The sequence below is a fragment of the Platalea leucorodia genome, assembly GCF_965183815.1.
Source record: "Platalea leucorodia genome assembly, chromosome: 1".
In the NCBI taxonomy this organism is placed as follows: domain Eukaryota; kingdom Metazoa; phylum Chordata; class Aves; order Pelecaniformes; family Threskiornithidae; genus Platalea; species Platalea leucorodia.
This window is the reverse complement of record NC_138823.1, coordinates 118,364,032-118,384,982: the sequence shown is the minus strand read 5'-3', so window position 1 is coordinate 118,384,982 and position 20,951 is coordinate 118,364,032. Positions and strand designations below refer to the sequence as shown.

Genomic DNA, 20,951 nt, shown 5'->3' with positions numbered 1-20,951 from the left:
CCTCCCATTATTGCTATTAATCACAGGGATACAATCCTCAAAATAGTTAATGCAGGTGAATTAATGTGTTTTGTTTTCCTGAGGATCACCTAAGTATATTTGAGGAAGGAATCAGTAACACGGACGCTAGAACCGGTGTTTCACCACTGGTGTTTCTCCCACTCCAGTGGTCCCAGGCCACAGGACCCCGCCTCGCCCCGCAAACCGGTGACGCCCCGGGTGAGGGCGATGAAACGCCCCGTTTGGGCCAGCCCAGCTTCACCCCTCCCCGGCGCGCGGCAGGAAAACCAGCCCTGCCCCGCACATCACCTGCTGACGCCTTCCCTCCCCTCCGGGTGGCACAGGCACCACCACCTCCCGCTGGCCAACAGGGAGCCCGGGAAGGTGGGAAACAGGAGCTCCGCCACGGGCAGGGCCGGAGCCCCCCCCCGGCTCCAGGGACGCGGGCGAAGCAGCAGCTCACAGAGCCTCCCACCCCGGGCCAAGGACGGTGCCCCATCCCACCCGCATACTTCACCTGCCAACAAGTCTAAGAAAGCAGCACCAAGCGCGGTGTGTACTAAACCAGTCTTTATTTCTCTCGCAGTATAGCGGGACTGAAGTTAAGACCACTCCGTGGCAGTGCCAACCCACTCGGTAGCCTGGGCTGTGGGAGCTGCTGACCAGTCCTCGGTGGCAGGCTGTGCGCTCCAGTCCTCTGCAATTACAAAGACAACGACGCTTAGCACGCCCCAGCTCTTCCCACGCCCGCTGCAACACGTACCCCGCTTCCCACAGGCACCCCCCAAACCGACCTGTGGGGAACTGCTGGATGGGCACGGACGGGACCTGCACTCCCTCAGACCAATCTGCGACCTCGGGCTGAGGAGGAGCAGTGAATTCAGGAGCTGGGGCCGTCCATTCTGTCTGGAACTCCTCCTTCGTAACGGCCTTCTCAGCAGCAGCCTGCTCCTCCTTTTCGATCTGCAACGGAAGAGCGTAGCCTAAGCCTCCCAGAAACACCTCACCACCCTCGCCATCGCACACCAGACAACGTGCGCCAACCAACAACAGACAAGACTAATTAACCACCGCCTCAAGCGTGAAGTGCAATTATTCTATCGGCAAAACCAGTCCTCAACAGCAGGCACGCAGGAGCACGGGGCAGGAGCACAGGCAGGACGCCTCACGCAGCCACGCTTCCTTCCGCAGGTCCCCTACCTCCTCGGGATCCCTGTAGAAGTACAAGTCAGGCATGACTTCCCACGGGTGCTCACGGGAGATGGTGCCACGCATCCGCAGGACCTCCCGAGCCAGCATCCACCACATCAGACCCACCGAATGGGCTCCCTGCAGCAGAAGTACGTACGTAAGATGTCCTGTAAAGCTAAAACTTGGAAAACACCTTTTTTCTTTAAAATACTTATTTGCACTCAATCCAAGGTTCTCTCTTGGCAAGGGAAAGGCTCCGCTTGCTAACACCCAGACTTATGCACTTGGAATCAGGAAAGGGCAACTTTTCAAGTTCCCAGTGACATTTTCAGGTCTCTGCAGAAATCGCAGCGCACTTCAATCACCAGCATCTGAATTTGCTGTATACAGCATAGCCTGAAGCAATTCTCCTGCTACGAGTTCCATACTGCTCACCACCCCACATGAATCTTGTCCAAAAGACAGGGATTACGCTCATCACAGATGCTAGAATGAAGACATAGAGAACTTGACCAAATGAGCAACTCTTAACACATGTGCCCAGATTTGGCTTACGTTAGTTTTGGTGAATGACAACATCTAAATAGAGATCAAAGATAGCTTCCCATCTCCCTAGAAACCTTTCAAGTGGTTTCTGGCAAGGTAACATTTGAGAGCCGTTTCTTCATCAGTTCACTTTCATTCATATGTTATATATGAATTTTGTTATATAACACACATATATTATGAATATGTAAGATAGTATCTTTCATTCATATTCATAAACTGTGGCAAGAATGACTACCAAACTCCACTCCTTGGGCCACAAAGACCCTCATGGTGTCAGCGAAAAGTCCTGCCAGGTTACTATAGCACACGTCCTACACTTGAGAGTTCCTTGGCCAGAAACTGGCCTCAGCTCCAAGCTCCAACTGTGTGCAGCTCACCTCCTCCTGCCCGCCCGCTGGCCTGCGAGAGGCCTTAATTAGCTCGTCACGCCGGGAGACGTGAGCCACAAGCCGACCCTCCCCTGCAGAAAGCATCCATCTTGCAACCTAGGGCACACTCTGGAGGAAGCAGCTTTGATTGCCGCAACAAAGCCATTACCTTATTGTTGCAGGGAATAGCAATATCCACGTAGCGCAGCGGGGAGTCAGTGTTGCACAGCGCAATGGTGGGGATGTTGACATAAGACGCCTCTGTCAGCGGCTGATGATCAGCCCGGGGGTCCGTAACAACCAGGAGCCGTGGCTCACGGAAAGCTGCTTGGATCTGATTTGTGAAGGTACCGGGGGTGAAACGTCCGGCAATAGGAGTAGCCCCAGTAGCAGCAGCAAACTTCAGAACGGCACGCTGCAAAAATGGACCGCAGCAAAGGTGAAGCAGGGAAACTGCATTTCAACCGAGTCACCCAGGTATGCTGTCAGTGAACGCGCACGAAATTTAACTGAACTATTTGTTTCAATTCCTGTGCAATCAGGGCTCACCAACAGCTCTGCATTCAATGAGACAAAATAAAAATGCTTTTAAAAATAACTACACCAACACCAGGAGTTAAAAAGATCATATCCACCAGCAAAACAAGAAGTCAGGATACAGAAAGAAACCTTTTTTTTCCTGAACTTCGTTGCAAGCTCTACTCCAAAGTCTCAGAGTCCAATCATGAAAGGGGAGACAAAACAAACAGCTTATAAAAAAAGCAAAGCCAACTTTCTTCCATTATTTCTACATCCTTTCATTATCCAGTAGCATAACTTGAGGAACTACAGGAAAAGCTCAGTAGTAAATATACGCAACCCATAGCTGCATCCATTATGACTGAAGTTGGCAGCTCTTTTACTCACCTGCAACAGCTTTCAACTTCTCAGGCATGTGGCAGGGCCTACTATCAAACTCCATTCACAGAGGGAGCTCCTCTCCTGGCGTTAGCGAAAACCCTGCCATCCCGTTTGCTGTAGCACACCTCCGACACTTGAGAGCTCATCGGCCAGAAACTGACCTCAGCATCAAGCTTTAACAGTGTGCAGGGCAACTCCACAGGAACCCAAGCTTTTCCTTTGTAAATCCACCCCATGTCATTCAAAATCCTCCTGTACGTTTGCGGCACCACCTGCATCACTCCAAAGAAACTAAGCTCATGGACGAACTTCAGCAGCTAACTAGATTTAATTTAAAGGTTGTGTCCCCTTCTATGACATACTTTTTTTGCCAAAAATACAGAGACAAAATTAAAAATATACTAGTTACTATACCTTGCTCAATAACTGAGCAGATGATTTCTTTGAAAACTTTTGTATCGGGCACTTATTGTCCCCAAAAAGCAGTGCCAGTGACTCACAGAATTATTGGGGAGGCAGGGGCCGCAGGGGACGGGCCACTAATATGCCAGAAATCCAACAGGAAGTACCCAAAGCAGGATGTGAAAAAAAAAAAAAAACAAACAAGTTATCAAACACCCTGAAACTACAGAAATGGGGGTGGGTTTCAACTCATCTCTTCTAAGCTGCAAGTGCAACACAAGCAACATGCTTCCAAAAGTGTTCCTAGAGCCCAAATTCGTGTTACTCCCTTTTATCATTAAGCTGCCACTGTCAGGCAACGATGCCTGGCAAGACAGTCCTGCTCCCAAGACTGCAGGCCTCGTGACCAACAGATGTCCATACCTGTCCAGTATTTCTAGAAGAAATGACGCTCACATCAGCTGGGTTCTCAATGGCAACAATGGCACGGGCTGCCAGGAGGAGCTTTTCCCAGGTCCTCTTCAGATTGATGATGTAAATACCTATTGGTGACAAAAGGCTTTAGAGCAACCAGCAAATGCAAGATCCTAAAACAGAATAGCACTCTTCTGCCATTAAACTTGTCACATGGCCGTAGTTACTCCAGAATTCTAGTTAGTGGAAAGCTATTCCAAGGAAAATCCTCCCATATGGTTTTCATGTAGCACACTTCCAGCACCTATCAACATGAACCAGGGCCGGGTAGAGCTTCAATCTTTTAATAGGGTGCAGCTCAGATTGAAGAACAATGCAAACAAGCAGCAGCAATCACTATTGAGACACTAAAACCATTTTGTTACTATAGTCAAGAACTAGCAGAAGTGCTCAAAACCAGCTGTGATTGATTTACCAAGTTCTCAAATCCACATTTTGTCCTACTTCTCTGAGTCTAGAGCACGAGTCTTACAAGGAGTGGCTGAGGGAACTGGGGTTGTTTAGTCTGGAGAAAAGGAGGCTGAGGGGAGACCTTATCGCTCTCTACAATTACCCGAAAGCGGGCTGTAGTGAGGTGGGGGTAAGTCTCTTCTCTCTAGTAACAAGCGGCAGGACTAGAGGAAACAGCCTCAAGTTGCGCCAGTGCAGGTTTAGGCTGGATATAAGGCAAAATTTCTTCACCAAAAGGGTAGTCAGGCACTGGAACAGGCTGCCCAGGGAAGCGGTTGAGTCCCCATCCCTGGAGGTATTTAAAAGAGGGGTAGATGTCGGGCTTAGGGACATGATTTAGTGGTGGACTTAGCAGTGCTAGGTTAACGGCTGGACTTGATCGTCTTAAAGGTCTTTTCTAACCTAAACAATTTTATGATTCTATTCTATGAGTAACATGATTCAATCACTAAAGACGTCTGCACCTTTCAGGCCATGGAGAAACTACCAGAGAGTTCAAGCATTAGGACTTTCTTGCTTTCCTCAGCTGTGGCCGCAAACTCCCTGCTGCCCACCCAGGGCTGCCCACCCTACAGGTTTACCATCGCTTTTCCTTTTGTAGATATACTGCTCCATCTGGAAGTCAAGGTTGGTGCCTCCCAGGTGGGTCCCGGCAGCGAGGAATTTGAGGACATCCTCCTCCTTCATCTGCAGGACATCGAGACCTCCGGACATTGTGGGGTTTCCCTTTGGAAGCGACGACAGGGAACCTGCGGGCACAAGCACCCGGCTCAGCCATGCGGAGACTCCCACCCCCCGCCGCCCCACGAGGGCCCGGGCCAAGGCGCCCGCCAGGCGCCCCGGCCGCCATCTTGGCCGCGCCGGCCGCCTCCTCCCCGCCGCCGCATCCGGCAGGCCTCGGCCTTCCCCGCGGCTCGGCCAGGTCCGGCCGCCGGCACGGCGGAGGGGCACGCAGAGGCCCGCCGCCAGCGCCGCGGGGCGGACGCCCCACCGCTGCCCCCGAGCCCCCCCCGAGCCGGCGGCCCGGACTCACGCTGACAACGCCGTGTGGAGGCCTGGCGGGCGCGGAACGGAAAGGGAGGCCGCCTCCGCCTGACGTCTATATATAGCATCCCCAGCCAATGGGGAGCCGCGGGGGAGGGCTCCGCCAGTTGCTAAGGTGGGCGGTGCCTAGCGACCGGGGGCGTGGCCGGCCGCCGGGGGGCGTGGCCTCGGCAGCACCGCCCGCCCTGGGCCGGGCCGGGGCCGCCTTCGGGCGGGGTCCGCGCGGGTCCCACGCAGGATTTAAACCCGGGCGTTCCCGCTCCGCCCGAGGCTTTTCCCGCCGTCCCTGCTCAGGGAGCCGTTCTGAAAGGCATTTGTAAGCTGGGAGCGTCCTCTTCGGTGGTCTGAGCAACCTTCGGGCTTCTCTGGAGCCCTTGAAGTGCAAGCAAAGATGTATCGTAACGCTTCAGAGTTCTGTTTTCCTGCCGAAAGTGAAACACGCGCTCTCGTTTTCAGGGGTTGGTGGTTATTTGATGAAGTGTGTGCGTAGCTTCTCGCTCGCTGACAGCGGGAGGAGGCCTCTGAGAGGCCGTAGCATCCCTTCTGCTTTCCCGCTCCTCCTCGGCTCGCCGGCCGTGCCCGGCACGGTGCCGCTCCGCCTCGGAGAGCTTGCGCGGCCAAGGCTGTCCCTGGCTTCCAGAGAAGTTACCAGTTACAGTAGGAGTAGGTTAAATGGGCGCTGAACTTACACGTTCTGTCTTGCAGGGGACATTAATGTGATAATTTCCCCTTTGGGGGAAGTTTCTGTTTGTTTGCTTGCTTGCTTTTAAGAAGCAGCAGAAAGTGATCAGACTTCACGCGCTCCATCGTCTTTCTCCTCTTCTCCGTCGTGTTCAGGGAGCAGACACAGGCCTGAGAGCAGAGTTTCTTAGAAAAAAGAAAAGTAGTGATATTTACTCTGTTATGCTTGCTATCGTCCAGATCTGGATACATTTCTGGACGGTGCAGACACTATTGCCAGTGCCTTCTGCAAGTAATAATTCATGTTCGCATCTTTCTAATAACAGCGCTCCTTCAGTTCTCTCTCATCTGTTTTAACCTAATATAACCATAGCAGTGTGGCTGGGCATTGAACCTCCTGGTAGCCCCTTTTGCACACTGAGTTGCTCTGGAGACTATTTAAGTAGCAGGTTACAACATCATCTCACCTATGTTCTTCGCTCCCTGTAAGATGCGACCTTGTCCTGTGGCGGTGAGCAGCAGTTTGTGTATTTACTCTCAGCCACTTTCCGTCGTTCCCACAAAACTTCAATCTGCAAGTCAGGAGCTGGCTCCCACACTGTTCTTTTCTGCATGCTTGTTAGATGATCTTAATTAGGGAGATTACCAGATCAGTTTTAGAATATTCTTTAAGAGAATAATTCACGCATTTGCCACATGGTGGTGACAAAAGCAGGTAAAATGAAACTTGGCAAATGGTTAAGTGAGCTCTCAGCAGGAACACGAACGATTACCCAGGTACCTGTCCGATTACCGGCTTTTGTTGCGCTTCGATGAGTGCGCTGTGGCCAGCGAGAGCTGGCCCGTTGGGGCTACGTACGACACGCGTCTCCGAACGGCAGCACGATGTGAATATTGGCTTGGGGGGGGCGAGGGGAGGTGATGGTGCTACCGTACCGCGTGCGATGGATTTAGTCTGGAGAGCTCTTCTGCATAATCAAAACCCAACTGTATTAAAAGTGTATTTGAACATAACGATTGGAAGTTCAGTCATGAATATTGCAGTAAATACGATGTTATCAAAGGAGTGCCACTGGTAAGCATTCCAGACTCCTCTGGAATCTCTAATACTTAACTTATTTCTTGTTGTTACAGTTTGGGCCCTTTCTGGTGGACTATGAGCTCCACAGCCTCCATGAGAGGGGTTGGAAGAGTCATGCTAAAGCTTGACAGTAAAATATTTCTAATTATTTCTTAAGCAACCCGTAAGTTTGTTTTATTTTTTAACTGTGTGCTGAGACACTTTAAAACAAATCTCTGCCACTAATGAACATGTCCCTCAGGCAGAAATGTATCTGTCTCATCGTGTATTTTAGACCATGTCTCTCCTGTCACTATTCACACCAAACTTGGTTACAAAATTATATGCAGAATGTGGCAGACATTGTTTTTTAAAAGTTGAGTTAGCTTCAAAATACTCCTTAACTGAGAGAAACTTCTTACAACTTAGACACCACATCTGATTACAAAGATATTGAAGCTGACATTAAATGTAATGAGCTTGAATGTGAAGGATAGAGATGTTCCTACTTCTGCTGCGCAAACTATTGTCAGTCACTGCCAGCAATCAGTGAAATGCTCGGAAGAGGCCCTGGAGTGATGCGCCCTGCCATTCTCATCACAGGCTACCCTACAATTGTGGGGAACAGCGCACATGGTGGGCAACGTTCTTGAGTAACTCAGGTGGATGAGGCCGTAACTGGGGCTGTTCCTGTTTGAGCTACTGTGGTTTGGTGTGCCGACAGGTTTGGGAGGGCGTGGAGAGGGGGTGGGATGGAGCTTGCCCCATCCCTTCCCACACAGACGGCTGGGACAGCATACCTGGGCATGGCTTCTGCAGCATGCCTGCTCCGTGGGCTGGACTGTGCTTGCAGAAGCCAGCTCAGCCAGGCTCAGGTCCTAGAAAACAAAAGCAAGGCATTTGGTGGCTACATCCCTATGCAAATCTGGCATTTCTGCTACCTTTACCTGGTGGGCACGCGTGATTTCATTGACATGATTCCTCAGTGTGAGTGGCTGTGCACCCCAGAAGGCCCCTATTATTATCCAGATTTATCTGGTTGGATCTTACTTGCCTTATTCGATTGCTAGGGAATTGTTTTGCTTGAGCCTTGATTCCTCTACCCGGTCCCAGTGAAGCACGAGTAGGTTCATACCGTACGTGCCAACGCCTGACCTGCCAGAGCAGCAGAGCTCCCCGCACTCCCACCGAGCTCCAGTGGCTCGCTGTTAGGACTTTGGCTCCTGCCTGTGTCAGCGGGGTCTCTGGTGCACAGCCTGGAGCATAACAAAACCTCTCCCTGCCTCACCAGAGAGCTGCTCCCAAAGCCTTGGGCAACACCGCAACGGAGTGGCGAGGGTCAGCACTTGGGCACAGATGTTTTCAGATCACACGCTATTAAGCGTCACAAGAGAAAAGCTGCATTTGGCAGAGGATCATCTGCAGTCCTGGAGGGAATATGGAAATTTCTGATGCTTTAATTTAAAAATGAAATAAAAAAAAAAAAAGGCGCGGGGTGGCAGTGACGGGAGCAGACAAATCACATCAAGTATGAAACCTGCGGGCAGAAAACAACTCTGTGAAAGGCAGATACAAAAGCATTTCTCAAATCTATGGGCCTGACACACACGCAATTAAGCCACGTATTTATTGATAACACACAGAAATACCAAATAACGATTTTAACATCAGAGTGCTTACCAGTAGCTTTCTCCTTGAATTCAGTCTATTCCCCCACAAACTGGAGTAGGGGGCTGTAACAGGACGCCCCCGTGGTGGGGGACAGAGGTTCTCTGCTGCCAGAAGCGGTCCTGTGAGGAACGGGTCGAATGGTGCCTTGGGAGGAGGCTGAGGAAGAAAGATGATGGGGCTGTATCTATCCCACCGAAAGCACCAGTGGGTGTCGTCCAAGAGACGGTGTGCAACCGCTGGAGCTGGACCCTCCAGAAGATAAAGAGGAACCCATGGAGATCGACCCACCTCCAGTGAAGCCGCACAATACCGTGCTGCTTTGTAAATACCTTCTTGGCTTGCGTTTGAAAGAGGTTTGTTATTATTTCTTTCATGTTTTGGGGAAACATACTTTGGCAAAACCATTCCCTTCTTATTTCTAGTTCTACAAAGCTAGAATTGCCTAACATCTGTCACAAAAGTTGTGGAGGTCTCATTTTAACCTCTCATTGTTTTTTTGTCATATTTACTAAAATTCCTTGATGCATTATGATAAAATCTGCCAAAGCATTATATAGTGGTAAAATTGGAAATTAAAGAAACAGTGCAATGTGGAAAATCAGCTTGATACCTTGAAACCAGAAGCAATACTAGGAGGGATAAGCATATTCAAGAGCTCCACATTGGTTTTGCAAAAGTACACACATCTATGCGTGTACACAAAAGTACACATATCTATGTGAGGAATATCTTCTGCTTCGTACTGGTGTCAGCAATCATGTGTGGCACATAATACAGTAAAAATAAAAAAGCAAGCCAAGCGTTTGCCTGGTTTTTAGGTGAAAGGGAGATTCGTAGGTCAATGTTTTATTACGACGACAGTGCCTTTAAACTGTTCCTTACCTATCTTTCCCACCTTCCACCGCCCAAGAGGGTTGGGGAGCCTGTCTGCTATCTCTTCTCACAGCTGGGGCAGCCGTCAGCAGCGTGAGCGGAAACACCCTCTGCACCGGAGGTGGTGCTCCGAGGCAGCAGGAGAGCTCTGGGGGGCCCTGTATTTCAGAGCAGGCACTATCGCCCCCTGATTTGGGTATCAGGTACCTGCACAAGCAGTTCGGGTCCCGCCGGCACAAAGCTGCACACCAGGACTGTCTGGGAAGTCTGTTACGCACAGGTAATTCTTTGTGAAAATTGCTCCATATAAGAATGCATCATCTAGGCAACATCTAAAAAGAGAAGAGGTTTGGGATATTCACATCTGGAAGAGGTACATCTCAGTATCAACAATATTGACGTTTTGCTTAGCACAACCTGCCTCCTACTGAATCCCAGGGCCGTGCCGCGACAGCGAGAGGAGATCCCAGCAACCCAGCATCGCCTCGCGCCGCGCCTCGCGGCGGAGAATTACGCCCCAGGTGCAATCTCCGGTCCCGTACGGAGATCAGACTGCCTGAGCAGCACAGACCCGCCTGGCAGGAGATTAAAAAGCCCCTCCCCAGAGTGCTCAAAACCCCCCAGTCCTAAAGGCGGGTATTTCACCAGCTGGTAGGAAGATTCGGTTTCCATCAGTCTTTACACACAGCAGGCGGGCAGAGGAAGCTGTGAAAAAGACAAGATTCCCCATTGCTACGTGTTTTTTCCATTTAAGTAAAGCTGATTTAGGTTGTACTAGTACAGCCTGTGTATATTATACCCCATAGATAAAGAGCATATGCGTTGCCTTGCATGGGCTCTGAACTCATCCAGCAGTCCTGTCGTCTTGGGAAACTCCTTTTGCTTTCTTGAGCCTCTATTCCATCCTATCCCTTGTGGGTTAGATTGGTTTGGGGGTTGTTTTTTTTAAAGAAACACTGAAGAGATGACATGGTTCATTTTGGCAAACAGTTTTTAATAGAAACATATAATACACCTTCTTACATAAATATTTTATATAGACATATAAACACAATACTCAAACCCATGCAATGTTCCAAAGCTCCAGTTCTGTTTAAACAGTGCAGGGGAAAAAAAAAAAATCAGCAGCACAGAAGAATGGAAATGTGAAGTTTCTAAAACATAAACAATCAGACTATTTCTCTTGTGTCCTTACGCTTCACTTCAATACTGACTGCCTCACCATGTTAACCAGTTGTGTTCTTACACCACAGCTGCAGGAGCAAGCAGAGCCAATGCACGTTCACTAACAGCGTATTGCCAGCAAGGGAGGTCATTCCGAGAGGGATCCGACTGCCATCCTGCCATATAGAGAAGGGATCACATCACCTTCTCTGGAATCCCAGCTAAGATGGCGTTGGAAATGATTATCTGATAGGACTGTTAGTGTTGAATTGCCGGCATGATGCAGGTAGGTGATTAAGCACCAGCGTCCGGATCTTTTATTTAATTTACTTTGCATTTAGGTTGTACAACGACCATTTGTTGTTAATTAGAAGCATACAACCTCAAGGGCAATATAGCTGAACTTCAAGTCTGCACACTTGTTTTTCTTGACTTGCTATAGCTATCAAGAAGTAACTTCAATCTATCAGTTTAGAAACAACATTTTTAAAGAGGGGAAAAGGGTGAAGGATGGTAAGGATCAGAGCTGAGAAACAGTCTTGCGCCTGCCTGTGTGATACAGCTTTCAGAAGACAGTGAAACAGAACTTCGGGCTTCCCCTTCCCCCATATATGAGAGACCTGACAAAAGAAATAATAAAGAAAAACAAACAACAAACTTGCACCACAAAACTCACACCACAAAACTCACTCTCCCTAGCTCACATGTAGAGAAGTTTTTGGATTTGCAGCACCAAGGGCTGATGAAATACAGTGCAGTTTAGATTCTTCATTTCTTAAAGTCAAAGGAGCCCAGGCTAATTCAAAAGTCAAAAGCATATACTTTTTCACTGTACTGCAACAACAAAAACCCTCCTCATTCTCCACAAAGCAAGGGAAATGGAAGAACTTTCCCAAAGGAAAAGCTAACACTGCTTTAGGCCTGAATCCAGACTTAAAAAAAAAAAAAAAAAAAAAAAAATTTGGTAGACTTTAAGACACTGGCACCTCAGAATAAATTCTCTAGTTCTTCCTTTGTTATGTGACCAGGCAGGAGTATAGGGCATAAAAGCCACTGAAGCGTTCCTGCATTTCAAGTTTATGATAAGGACATTAATTCAAGATTTATCACCTGGCATTCTTTGCTTGCTTGCCACATTTTTAAGAGCCTAAGTAATTTTTGTCTGCACAAGTTGCACACTACTTTGCCATTGCTAAATCAGGAACTAAAGTATTCGTGAAGCACCTTGCAGGTGACACCATGTACAGCCCTTGACTGCCACAGCCCAGGATGAGCAACAGATCCACCTTACGCACCGGATTAAGAAAGCCCCAAATAAATTCAGGCTTCCAGTATACTATGTTGCTTTGATCCCACACATAGGGAAGTAAAAGACATAGGAGGTAACTCATGTAATTGCCACCTTACTCCACCCGGTCAGCAATCCCAGACTTGGTTCTCCAGCTCTCCGTGCCAGTAGCGCTCAGAAGAGCAAACAGCAGGATGTGCAGTTACCACTGTTTCATGCACCCTTACAACCTTACAGCAAAAGAAAGGAACAGTTCCTCATATTTAGGATTTGGCAAATGATGCGCCTACGTGCCTGACAGTGAGAAGCAGCAGAGGGAATCTGACAGCTTGCCAGTCACCATGTGGAATGATTTGATGCAGTGCTCTATTATTAATATATAGACATGTGCACACGGGACCCTCCACCACCATTCTTGGAGACTCCTGCACCGCGTAGCGCCAGTCTCCCCTCACAGATGGGCTGAGGCTAAAAGCAGGCAGCGCCTTCCAAGCCTCCAACCTGTCCCCTTACACTTCACTCAGACTTAACTTTCGTGTCAGTTGTCCAGCCTTCTTGGAGTTGGAATCTGGTAAAGACCATCTTTTACAACCCACGTCCCCTCTACTCTTGTGCTCAGGAGGTTGCCAGGGCAGGCAGTGATTGTGCAAATTACACTCTAAATTTTACGAAGAACAGGTAGGTAGTACCAGTTTTTCGTACAGCTACAGTGTCATGTCTTCATATTTAGAGACATCTGCTCTGTTTCTAAAGTGAATTGTAATATCCCTAGATATTTAAGAAAATAAAAGCCAAAGCTATGTTTTCTGCAAGGCACGCTACAGAACAGGATGCACGCTTCTACGCTCAGCTTTGTTGCAACGCCGATGGAGCTGCAAGAGTCCCAACCCAGCCAGCCAGCATAGAGGCACAAGTGAAGAGGGGAGCAGGCTGTACCCAAGTTTGGACAGCACACACTATGAGGTCTTTGTAACAAAGTAGGAATGAGGAAGAAGGCACAGTGGATGAAAAAAGTGTATTTATCTCTAAGTCTAAACTCAGGAATACTGAAATATGGACTACCTGCTAAGAGAAAACGATCGGCTGGGAAACTGCGAAGGGTCTGTGTGGAGCCAGAGAATTAAAGTTCCCTACCAAACACTCATAGGTCTCAAACTTTGGAGAAAGCTTACAGAAAAGAGCAAACTCAAAGCTACTCCACATGCAATCAGCAGCAGCTTTTAAGGGACATCTGAAGTGTCAGTACCTATATCTGCTTCCATTATACATTTATGCATTATGAGCTATGACCCTAAAAGCTACATCTAAGGACGAGCTCGCACTGAGGGTGTTGATCTGGGATTAACAAATGAATAATAGGAAGCAAATAAGTCTCTAGTACAACTGGATTAAAAAAATATTTGAGTGTTCCTGATATAGTCAGACCAGCAGAAAAAATGTTTTTCAGAGAACAAGTAGAACTTTGGTAGCAATAACTCTAAAGTGCCTTATGCTTCTTAATTCCTGTGCAAACACTGCTGTAGAGTCAGAAGCACATTTCAAGAGTGTTAAGATGCTCATTTACATAATAACACATGACACAGCAAGGAGGTTCCAGTTACCTTCTCTGCTATCATCACTTTTGTACTGTGCATGACAGACCGTGTTCCTAGCTTTCCTTCAGCACTTCATTTTTCTTCCACCCACTCCCGCGATATAAACATTGAGACACATCCAACCTCCCACTGTGGTCTGCAACGCGCCCCTGTGAGAACAAAGCCCACGTGGAATGAGGATCTACATCAGACGGTGGATCATTGTAGCCTTACGGGCCAGACCAGCAAGGAACAGGCTGGCAGGTTCTGCAGGCAGTTTTCTCCTTAAACACTTTTGCTCAGCGATGTCTCACTGCATAAAGGTGGTGAGCACAGAGCGATTTTTAAAAGGAGCTTTTCTCTCAGCATAGTTACCAGGTTGTGGAAACCCTGCCATTTCCCGTGGCAGTCTGCAAGTGCCGTCCTTCTGGAATGCATTGACCAAATGACGCAAAGATCCGATCCTTCTTTCCTCTACTTGCCCAAAGGCCTAACCTGCTGTCTCAGAAGGGCTTTCTTCCTCCTGGCTGAGCAAGGCTTATTCCTCTGTGGAACTCGGAACTTCCTAGTGCCAGTTGATCACAGCAAGCAGGAGAAGGAGTGAAGCTGGTCATTTCTTGTGCAAGTCAGTCAAGATTTCAAGCCCATTTTTTCCATCATCTGTTCATACACTGTCCATGCCATTGCTGCCATCAGAGTCCGCCTGAGGGCACGGGGCACACCACCTCGGAAAAAGCCGACCAACCCGAAGTCCTGAAACAGGAGATAAACAAACAGCAATCCATCATAATCTGCCTCTAGTGTTTTAATTTCTCATCATTTGTTACATGGAACAGTACAGGATATATTTCAGCCCAGACCCAAATCAGTTTCTGAAGGACCCACGCTTAAATAGCATTTAATGTTTAGGAAGAACCTGTAGCACTGTGCAATTGCAGGGCTACCCAAGAAAGCAAGAAGAGCAGTGAGTGGAGAAGGGAATGCCAGGATGGGGACAATGGATGGGGAAAACCACGCTCAAGCCCAACAAAGAGAAGGTGAGAGTGTAGCAGTTTCAAGACGCTTCAAGAAAATGACTTGTCCTTGTTTTAGAGCTTCATATTTACAAAAGTCACTTAGCTATTCTGTAAAAACTGAGATTGGTAGGTACTGAAGTAGAAAAACATCCTGATATGACAAAAATGTACCATGCACAAAAAAATCCATGCACAAATAAACAGGAATTTATTTAGGAATAAATAAACAGGAATTTATTTAGGAATAAATAAACAGGAATTTATTTAGGAATAAATAAACAGGAATTTATTTAGGAATAAATAAACAGGAATTTATTTAGGAATAAATAAACAGGAATTTATTTAGGAATAAATAAACAGGAATTTATTTAGGAATAAATTCTGTTTAGGAATAGAGTTCAATATGGAAACAAAGCAAACCTGCCAAGATCTGCCCTTCTGAGGGCGGGAAGGGAAAGGCAGGCTTTGAGTGCCTCTCCATCCCATTCCTGGGATACAGATCTGGACAGTTATTTCTCTTTTAGTGTCCAAAGGACAAGGAATTGTCTTATTGGCTTATATCCGAAACTGGCATTTCACACTACATACTAAAGAAACCCTTTGCCCCAGTGTGGTAACCACAGATGTGCCTACACAGATAAACCACAGGCGGCAGCAGCTCTAAGTACAGCTCCTCCAAGCCGACATACTAAGCTAAGCTGAAATGAAGTTAAGATGAAATAAGCTAAGTGCTTTCCATTACTACCAGTGTAAGAATCAATATGTAACAGACAGAACTGAAGTGAAATCATTCAGCAGCCTGAAACATGAAGCAGGCCTGTGTTGAGAGATGCTTGCTGGAATATGCCCAGCTTTGTGCTCCAGTACTCTGAGCTTGCTCTCCAATTCCCCATCACCTGTAATTTTGTGAAAACAGATGCAGGACTGAGGAATGGCAAGAATAATCATGGAGCAAGTTCACTGCCTTGCAATCCATTCAAGAGGAGCAAGAAACACATCTGAGTAGCGACAATAGCCTCTCTAATTACAAGGAAAAACAAGGAATGGACTGAAGCCTCTGACTGCTTTCGGACCATCAACCAGAATACTTTTCAGTTATTACTGAACAAGTCCGCACATAAATCAGTGACAAGAGATTCAGCCTCAGTGTCCCACAGCATGACCCACCTCAGCTTCTGAGAATGCTGACACTGATTGGGCTGACTGCAAGAGCACATCAAGCAGTCACATTTGTTCACCTCCTTTAAAAGACAACAACTTTCTTATCATAGCTATGCTTCAGGCAAGATCAGAAGTGAGGCTGTGATGGCACATATTAGAAGGGATTCACCTCACCTTGTAGATGAAGGCAATGGCCTGGCTTGTCTTGCGGTACTTTTGGGGGGACAGCTGCATGTGTGTTTTGATGACATCAGCAGGCTGTGTTGCCAGTGAGGCCAAGATTCCCGCAAAGATCCCACAGCCAAAGTTGATCAAGGGCACAAGCACTGGATCCAGCCGGTCTGCAACAGAGCAAAGGGAGTGCACTCAGACACAAAACAGGCCAGGAATACTCATGCTGCGTGACAAAGTGCAAAGCTACTGAATTAATCAACATCAGGGTCTAAGAGAAGTTAAAATCCATGCAGGGTAGAGAAACCTTTCAAGGAGAAAAGAGGCTACATGTCAAAAGTCAGCACTATTATAAAGCCTCACTTGCTGGGGAACTGAATTTGACAGGAACCCAAAGAAGGAAACCCCGGGTTAGTGGAAACTGATCAGTATGCAAGACAACCATCAGCAGAAAGGACAGCTGAACACATCCCCTCTTTCAACTGTTCACTAACCCACCTTATGCATCAGTCTTCATAAAGACAATCAACCAATTTAGGGCCAATGTCCATTTCTACACTGACCTGACCTATAGGTCTACAGTTCTCCAGGGGAAAACGTGAACGTCCCACCTAAAGCCCAACAAGAGACTAATTTAACTACGGAGGAAGAGGGCAATAAGCAGAGCATGCAGGCAGTCAACTCCAGGGCAAGACGAGAGAAAAGAAACATCTCCCATTACAGCCTCCAACGTTCAGCCTTACCCTGAGGTGTGAAGTTTTTGGTCTGCGTGTAGAACATCAGGTAGATCCCAGAGAAGGGCGCATCCCGCAGCAGCGTTGCGGTGAGCCCACTGAACATGCCACGAGCCCCTTCCGTCTGATAGATATTCTTCAGAGCTCCATATACGCTCCCATAGCCAAATCTTCCACTCTGCAAGGGTAGACAACGGTCAGTCATTCATGTGCCAGGCACAGGCCAAGGAGCCCTACACACACCCCCAAGGCACCCTGCCCAAACAAGTGTTAGTATGCACTCCATGTGATGCTTGAGGCGGCAGGACAGAGGACAGCCCAAGCCGAAAACTGGGTTCCACTTACCTCAGCCTTTAAAACAATCCTTCAAGAAGGTACAATAAGAAAGAACCTAAATTACACATTGTATACAACTGAGACTTAAAAATCGCAGGGTGAATTCTGTTTCATCTTACGCTTCTTGCCTAAAGATCAGTGCATGGCTTTTCCTGCACAATGCGTGAACCCAGATGAAGTCAGGACTACATCCCTGACAGTACTCAAGTCGCAGCAACCTTCTCCAGACAGAAGAATTTCTTTTTTATCATGAGGAAGGGGTGCGACATCATTAACAGGGAACTAAGTAGAAAGTCACACTCACCTCATATCGGGTCTTCACTACAGTCACTGGCAACATGCAAATCCCAGATACTGCACGTGCGGTGGCACCCAGAAAGACAGACTCCAGGGCTGTGGGTGAACGGTCTACTAGAAACTTTTGCTTCATCATGTACAAAGTGCTGAAGTAAATCCCAACCCCAGGAATACATCTTGCAAAGGACTTCAGAAGAAACAGAAGCAGATGAAGAAAGAAAAGGCACGCATAAGACAAAATGTACTACAGAACATTTCAGAGACTGTTAAACTTGACAGGAAGCTTTGCACCAAAACAAAACAAAAACCCAAAAAACCCACACTTTAGTGATTTTTCCTCAGCTAACATGCTGAGGAAATAAGACAAGGTAAAAATCATTTACAGCATTGAGATCAAATTGATTCAAATTACGCCAGGATTTAATGAGCTCCTCAACTGTGATTTTCTAGGAACAAAATATTCCAAAACAAAATGAGGTTGGTGCAGTTGCCACCTGACATTTGCAATGGTATTCAAGCATTCAGCTGCTCAGGACCGCAAATCCACAGTGACTGCTGTGACCTAATCTGTGGAATTCACAACATTAACTACTTAAAATAGGATTTAACCATCTAAATCACATGGTTTTAGTTCATAATTGTACAAGAGCTGATTATTTAAATCCAGCCCACAGTTAGTAATAAACAGTAGGGTTATTTATGTATTTATTTTTAGAAGTCGGGGTTAAAACTGCCACTTACTGGAGAGACACCTTTCCAGAGCCCCAGAAGACTCTCAGTACGAACAACCCTAAAGAGCAGTGTTACCATCCCAGCACGACCGGACCTGAAAGGAAGACAAGACAGGAACTGCAGAGATGACCTGCTTATGCTCTTTGGCAGACGTACGCTGCAGCCACCCCCTTTCACTCGTATCTGTGCATTACCCCAGCACCTTGGAGGTGCTCCTTCTAGATTCAGCCTGCTTTCCTCGGTCACTCGTTCCAGGGCTTCTCTGTCACCTTCTGCTTTCCCACCACTTGTAACACACATTAGAGGCCTCTCTCATCGGCATCTTTAGTTGCTCATTCCCTTTGTTAGCAGCAGATGTAGTCATAATTGACTACACCAGGCAAATGGGAGCAGCTGCACACATGGACAGGTTATGTGGCAACGACACATGATTTTTCTGACAGAGGACACCCTGTGAAACTGCATGGTGGCCACTCCAGCAAACAAGCCAGTCTCTCAGATGTGTACAGGCAAATGCTCTGGTTACATGCTATTAAAGTAGTGTTCACAAGAGCAGCCATTTTCTCTCTTCTACAGCAAAATACCAATCCTTCTCCATGCTGTAAAAACATACCCCCTATTTCAGAAAGACTCTCAGTATCTGAATTACAATGCTGAACTCCAAGCCCCAGCCAGCAAACCAGGCAGAAGCCTATGGTGGAGCACCCCCACATCCCCCAGGCATACACATCTCCGCTTTCTCACCCATTCACAGCAGGCTGCAGAGTCTGCAGGCGGGTTTTCAGCAGATCAAGGGGTTGGAAGAGGAGTGTGGAGCAAGTCCCACTGATGGAGCCACATACGAAGGCCTTTAGGACTGGATGCATCTGGAAGAGAAGAGGAGGACTTCAAACTGCTATTTAATTAAGAATGGCACAAGAGGAAATACAGCAGCTGATATGTCGCTTGTTATAGGAAAGGAAGACTAGCTAAGGACTGCTGCTTAGGGCACAGAAAACTTTTTCAGACCTTTTCAAAGCCTGATCAAGTTTTATTTGTGGGTTTTGGTCCCTCTGCCTTTCCTGGGAGATTGTTCCAGAATTTCCTTCCAATTCGGTGGTTGGAAAGAGTCTTCTGAACATCAAATGTATTAGCAACCATTTGCCATGTTAAAGGAAATGGCTGCCCCCTTCCCACTACCCACCAACTACCTGTGCCTTAGCCCCAATCTCACCCACCTCTGCTCCGCACCCTGCTGGCAGCGCCTCCAACCCTGCCTCCCCATTGCACACCAAGGTCCCCCACTGCCACGGGCACTAGCAGAGCTCTCCCTTAAAACTGCCCGCCACTCAAACCTGGCTCGCACGCACCCAAGGCACAGCACAGCCTGCTCAGCTAAGGCCTGGCTTGCCTATCCACACCGGCTGCCACCGCTCAGCACTTCTCAGGTGATAAGGCAGGAGGCACATACCACATAGCGAGGTGGAGATTTTTTTTTTTAATTAAAATACACAATGGTGTTTTGTTAATGAAGAACGAGTTTCTACACCTCCTGGAGCAGAATCACATCAGAGAAAATATTTTGCAGCACGGTGGTTTCGGGGGGGGGGGGGGGGGGGGGCACACTCAGAAGCCAATAATGTGTCTTTCGCAATGAGATGCACGTGACTGCCCTCCACCTCCGATTTTTTCCCTCTGAAAACCCGCTACGACCCTCCGGCCGCGCTGCACGGCCGGGGCAGCGGCCGCCCCCATTCCCGCCGCCCCGGCCCGGGTCCGCCGGCGGGGCAGCCCCGCAGTTTGCTGCCGCCTTACGGGGCAGGGCCCGCGCGTCCCGCCCGTCCCTCAGGCTACCCCGGGGGCCCGACTCCCAAGAGCCGGGCGGCCGCGGGACACGATTGAGGCGGGGAAGGGGCGCAGCGAGCCCTCCGCCGCCTCCCACCCGGGCGCTGCGGCCGGGCTCTCCTCAGCAGAGCGAGCGAGGAGGGCCCGGGGACAACGGTCGGTTACCGACGTCCCAACGGACGATAACGAGCCGGCCCGGACGCGCGTCACTACCTCGGCCTCTCGCCCCGGCATCCCCGCGCCGCTCCACAGCCACTGAGCGCGGCGGGCAAGAGTGACGCGGCGGCACTCCGCCCCCGCTGGCCAATCCGAGCAGCCAACCCGGGGAGGGGGCGGGGCCAGCGCGGCCCTGCCGGGCGCGTGCACCTCCCCTTAACCCTTGCGCCGCCGCGCCCAGCTGGGCCCAGCCGGGCCGCGGCCTGGCCAGCGCCGGCCCCGGGCCTGGGAGCGAGCAGCAGGCAGCCGCAGCCAGCCGCCTCGGCCCCGGGATCGCACTGATAGCCGGCAACTGAGTCCCAGTGGGCTCTGTCAGACACGGGCGGCGGGAAGGGGGCGGTTGGTAACGGGTGGTTTTCATGCCTTCCCTCCGCCGCCCCCCAGCCGCCCCCCAGCCGCCCCCCAGCCGCCTTGTTGTGGAGACTGCGGCGGTCAAAACCCCGAGCTTCTCCCTGGCGCTTTCTTACCACGAGTGTTTCCACTTGGTCTTCCACATCCTGGGCCCGGAGCAGAGGAGGGCTGGGTTTCCAGAGCATTGGAGGAGCGAGGCGCTGAAACCAGGCGCTTCTATTTTAGACCCGCGTCAGCCCTCGGGCCGCGCGTCTTCGCTGTGCCCGCAGAGCCAGCCATTTCTTATCAGCGAAGCAGGAGGAGGCTGGGAGGAGCGCGCGGCGGCTTCGACGAGCTGCTTTTCTGAGAATCCCGCCTGCCAGCTTGCCGTGCCCTGGCCAAGTCGGGGGTGGCACGTACAGGCACGTCACGCTCCAGCTAAGCT

The 20,951-nt window shown here is 49.1% G+C and overlaps 2 protein-coding genes across 7 annotated transcripts; both read right to left on the bottom strand.

Moving 5' to 3' along the window:
• Nucleotides 1–555: 555 nt before the first annotated feature.
• Nucleotides 556–5,472, bottom strand: RPSA (ribosomal protein SA). Its single transcript, XM_082322426.1, has 7 exons — nt 5,368–5,472; nt 4,916–5,083; nt 3,834–3,952; nt 2,278–2,523; nt 1,201–1,329; nt 795–963; nt 556–697 (listed from the first exon to the last, which is right to left on the bottom strand). The coding sequence occupies exons 1-7, from the start codon at nt 5,444–5,446 to the stop codon at nt 603–605; spliced, it is 1,005 nt and encodes a 334-aa protein (XP_082178552.1). The 5' UTR covers nt 5,447–5,472; the 3' UTR covers nt 556–602.
• Nucleotides 5,473–5,546: 74 nt separating this feature from the next.
• On the bottom strand, nt 5,547–20,878 carry SLC25A38 (solute carrier family 25 member 38). Of its 6 annotated transcripts, none has more exons than XM_082322440.1 (11): nt 20,644–20,878; nt 18,881–19,021; nt 18,146–18,230; nt 17,412–17,591; nt 16,781–16,949; nt 16,041–16,207; nt 13,717–14,442; nt 9,871–9,995; nt 8,800–8,946; nt 6,527–8,656; nt 5,547–6,245 (listed from the first exon to the last, which is right to left on the bottom strand). In XM_082322440.1, the coding sequence occupies exons 1-7, from the start codon at nt 20,670–20,672 to the stop codon at nt 14,320–14,322; spliced, it is 894 nt and encodes a 297-aa protein (XP_082178566.1). In that variant the 5' UTR covers nt 20,673–20,878; the 3' UTR covers nt 5,547–6,245; nt 6,527–8,656; nt 8,800–8,946; nt 9,871–9,995; nt 13,717–14,319. The 6 variants fall into 6 exon arrangements, with proteins under 6 accessions (XP_082178566.1, XP_082178564.1, XP_082178567.1 ...); XM_082322438.1 differs by having other exon boundaries at nt 18,881–19,002; nt 20,644–20,875; XM_082322441.1 differs by lacking the exon at nt 20,644–20,878 and adding an exon at nt 20,174–20,271 and having other exon boundaries at nt 18,881–19,002.
• Between the last annotated feature and the right edge of the window lie 73 nt (nt 20,879–20,951).

Excerpts from the sequence above, each read along its gene's own strand:
- SLC25A38 (XM_082322438.1), bottom strand. The coding sequence starts at position 20,712 with ATGCTCTGGAAACCCAGCCCTCCTCTGCTCCGGGCCCAGGATGTGGAA. Across the intron at positions 17,592-18,145 it reads TCTGGAAAGGTGTCTCTCCA|TCCTTTGCAAGATGTATTCC; the intron begins GTAAGTGGCAGT and ends TTTCTTCTGAAG. Across the intron at positions 16,950-17,411 it reads TAGTGAAGACCCGATATGAG|AGTGGAAGATTTGGCTATGG; the intron begins GTGAGTGTGACT and ends CTACCCTTGCAG.
- RPSA (XM_082322426.1), bottom strand. The coding sequence starts at position 5,446 with ATGCTATATATAGACGTCAGGCGGAGGCGGCCTCCCTTTCCGTTCCGC. Across the intron at positions 2,524-3,833 it reads CTTCTAGAAATACTGGACAG|CGTGCCGTTCTGAAGTTTGC; the intron begins GTATGGACATCT and ends CCATTTTTGCAG. Across the intron at positions 1,330-2,277 it reads CTATTCCCTGCAACAATAAG|GGAGCCCATTCGGTGGGTCT; the intron begins GTAATGGCTTTG and ends CTTCTGCTGCAG.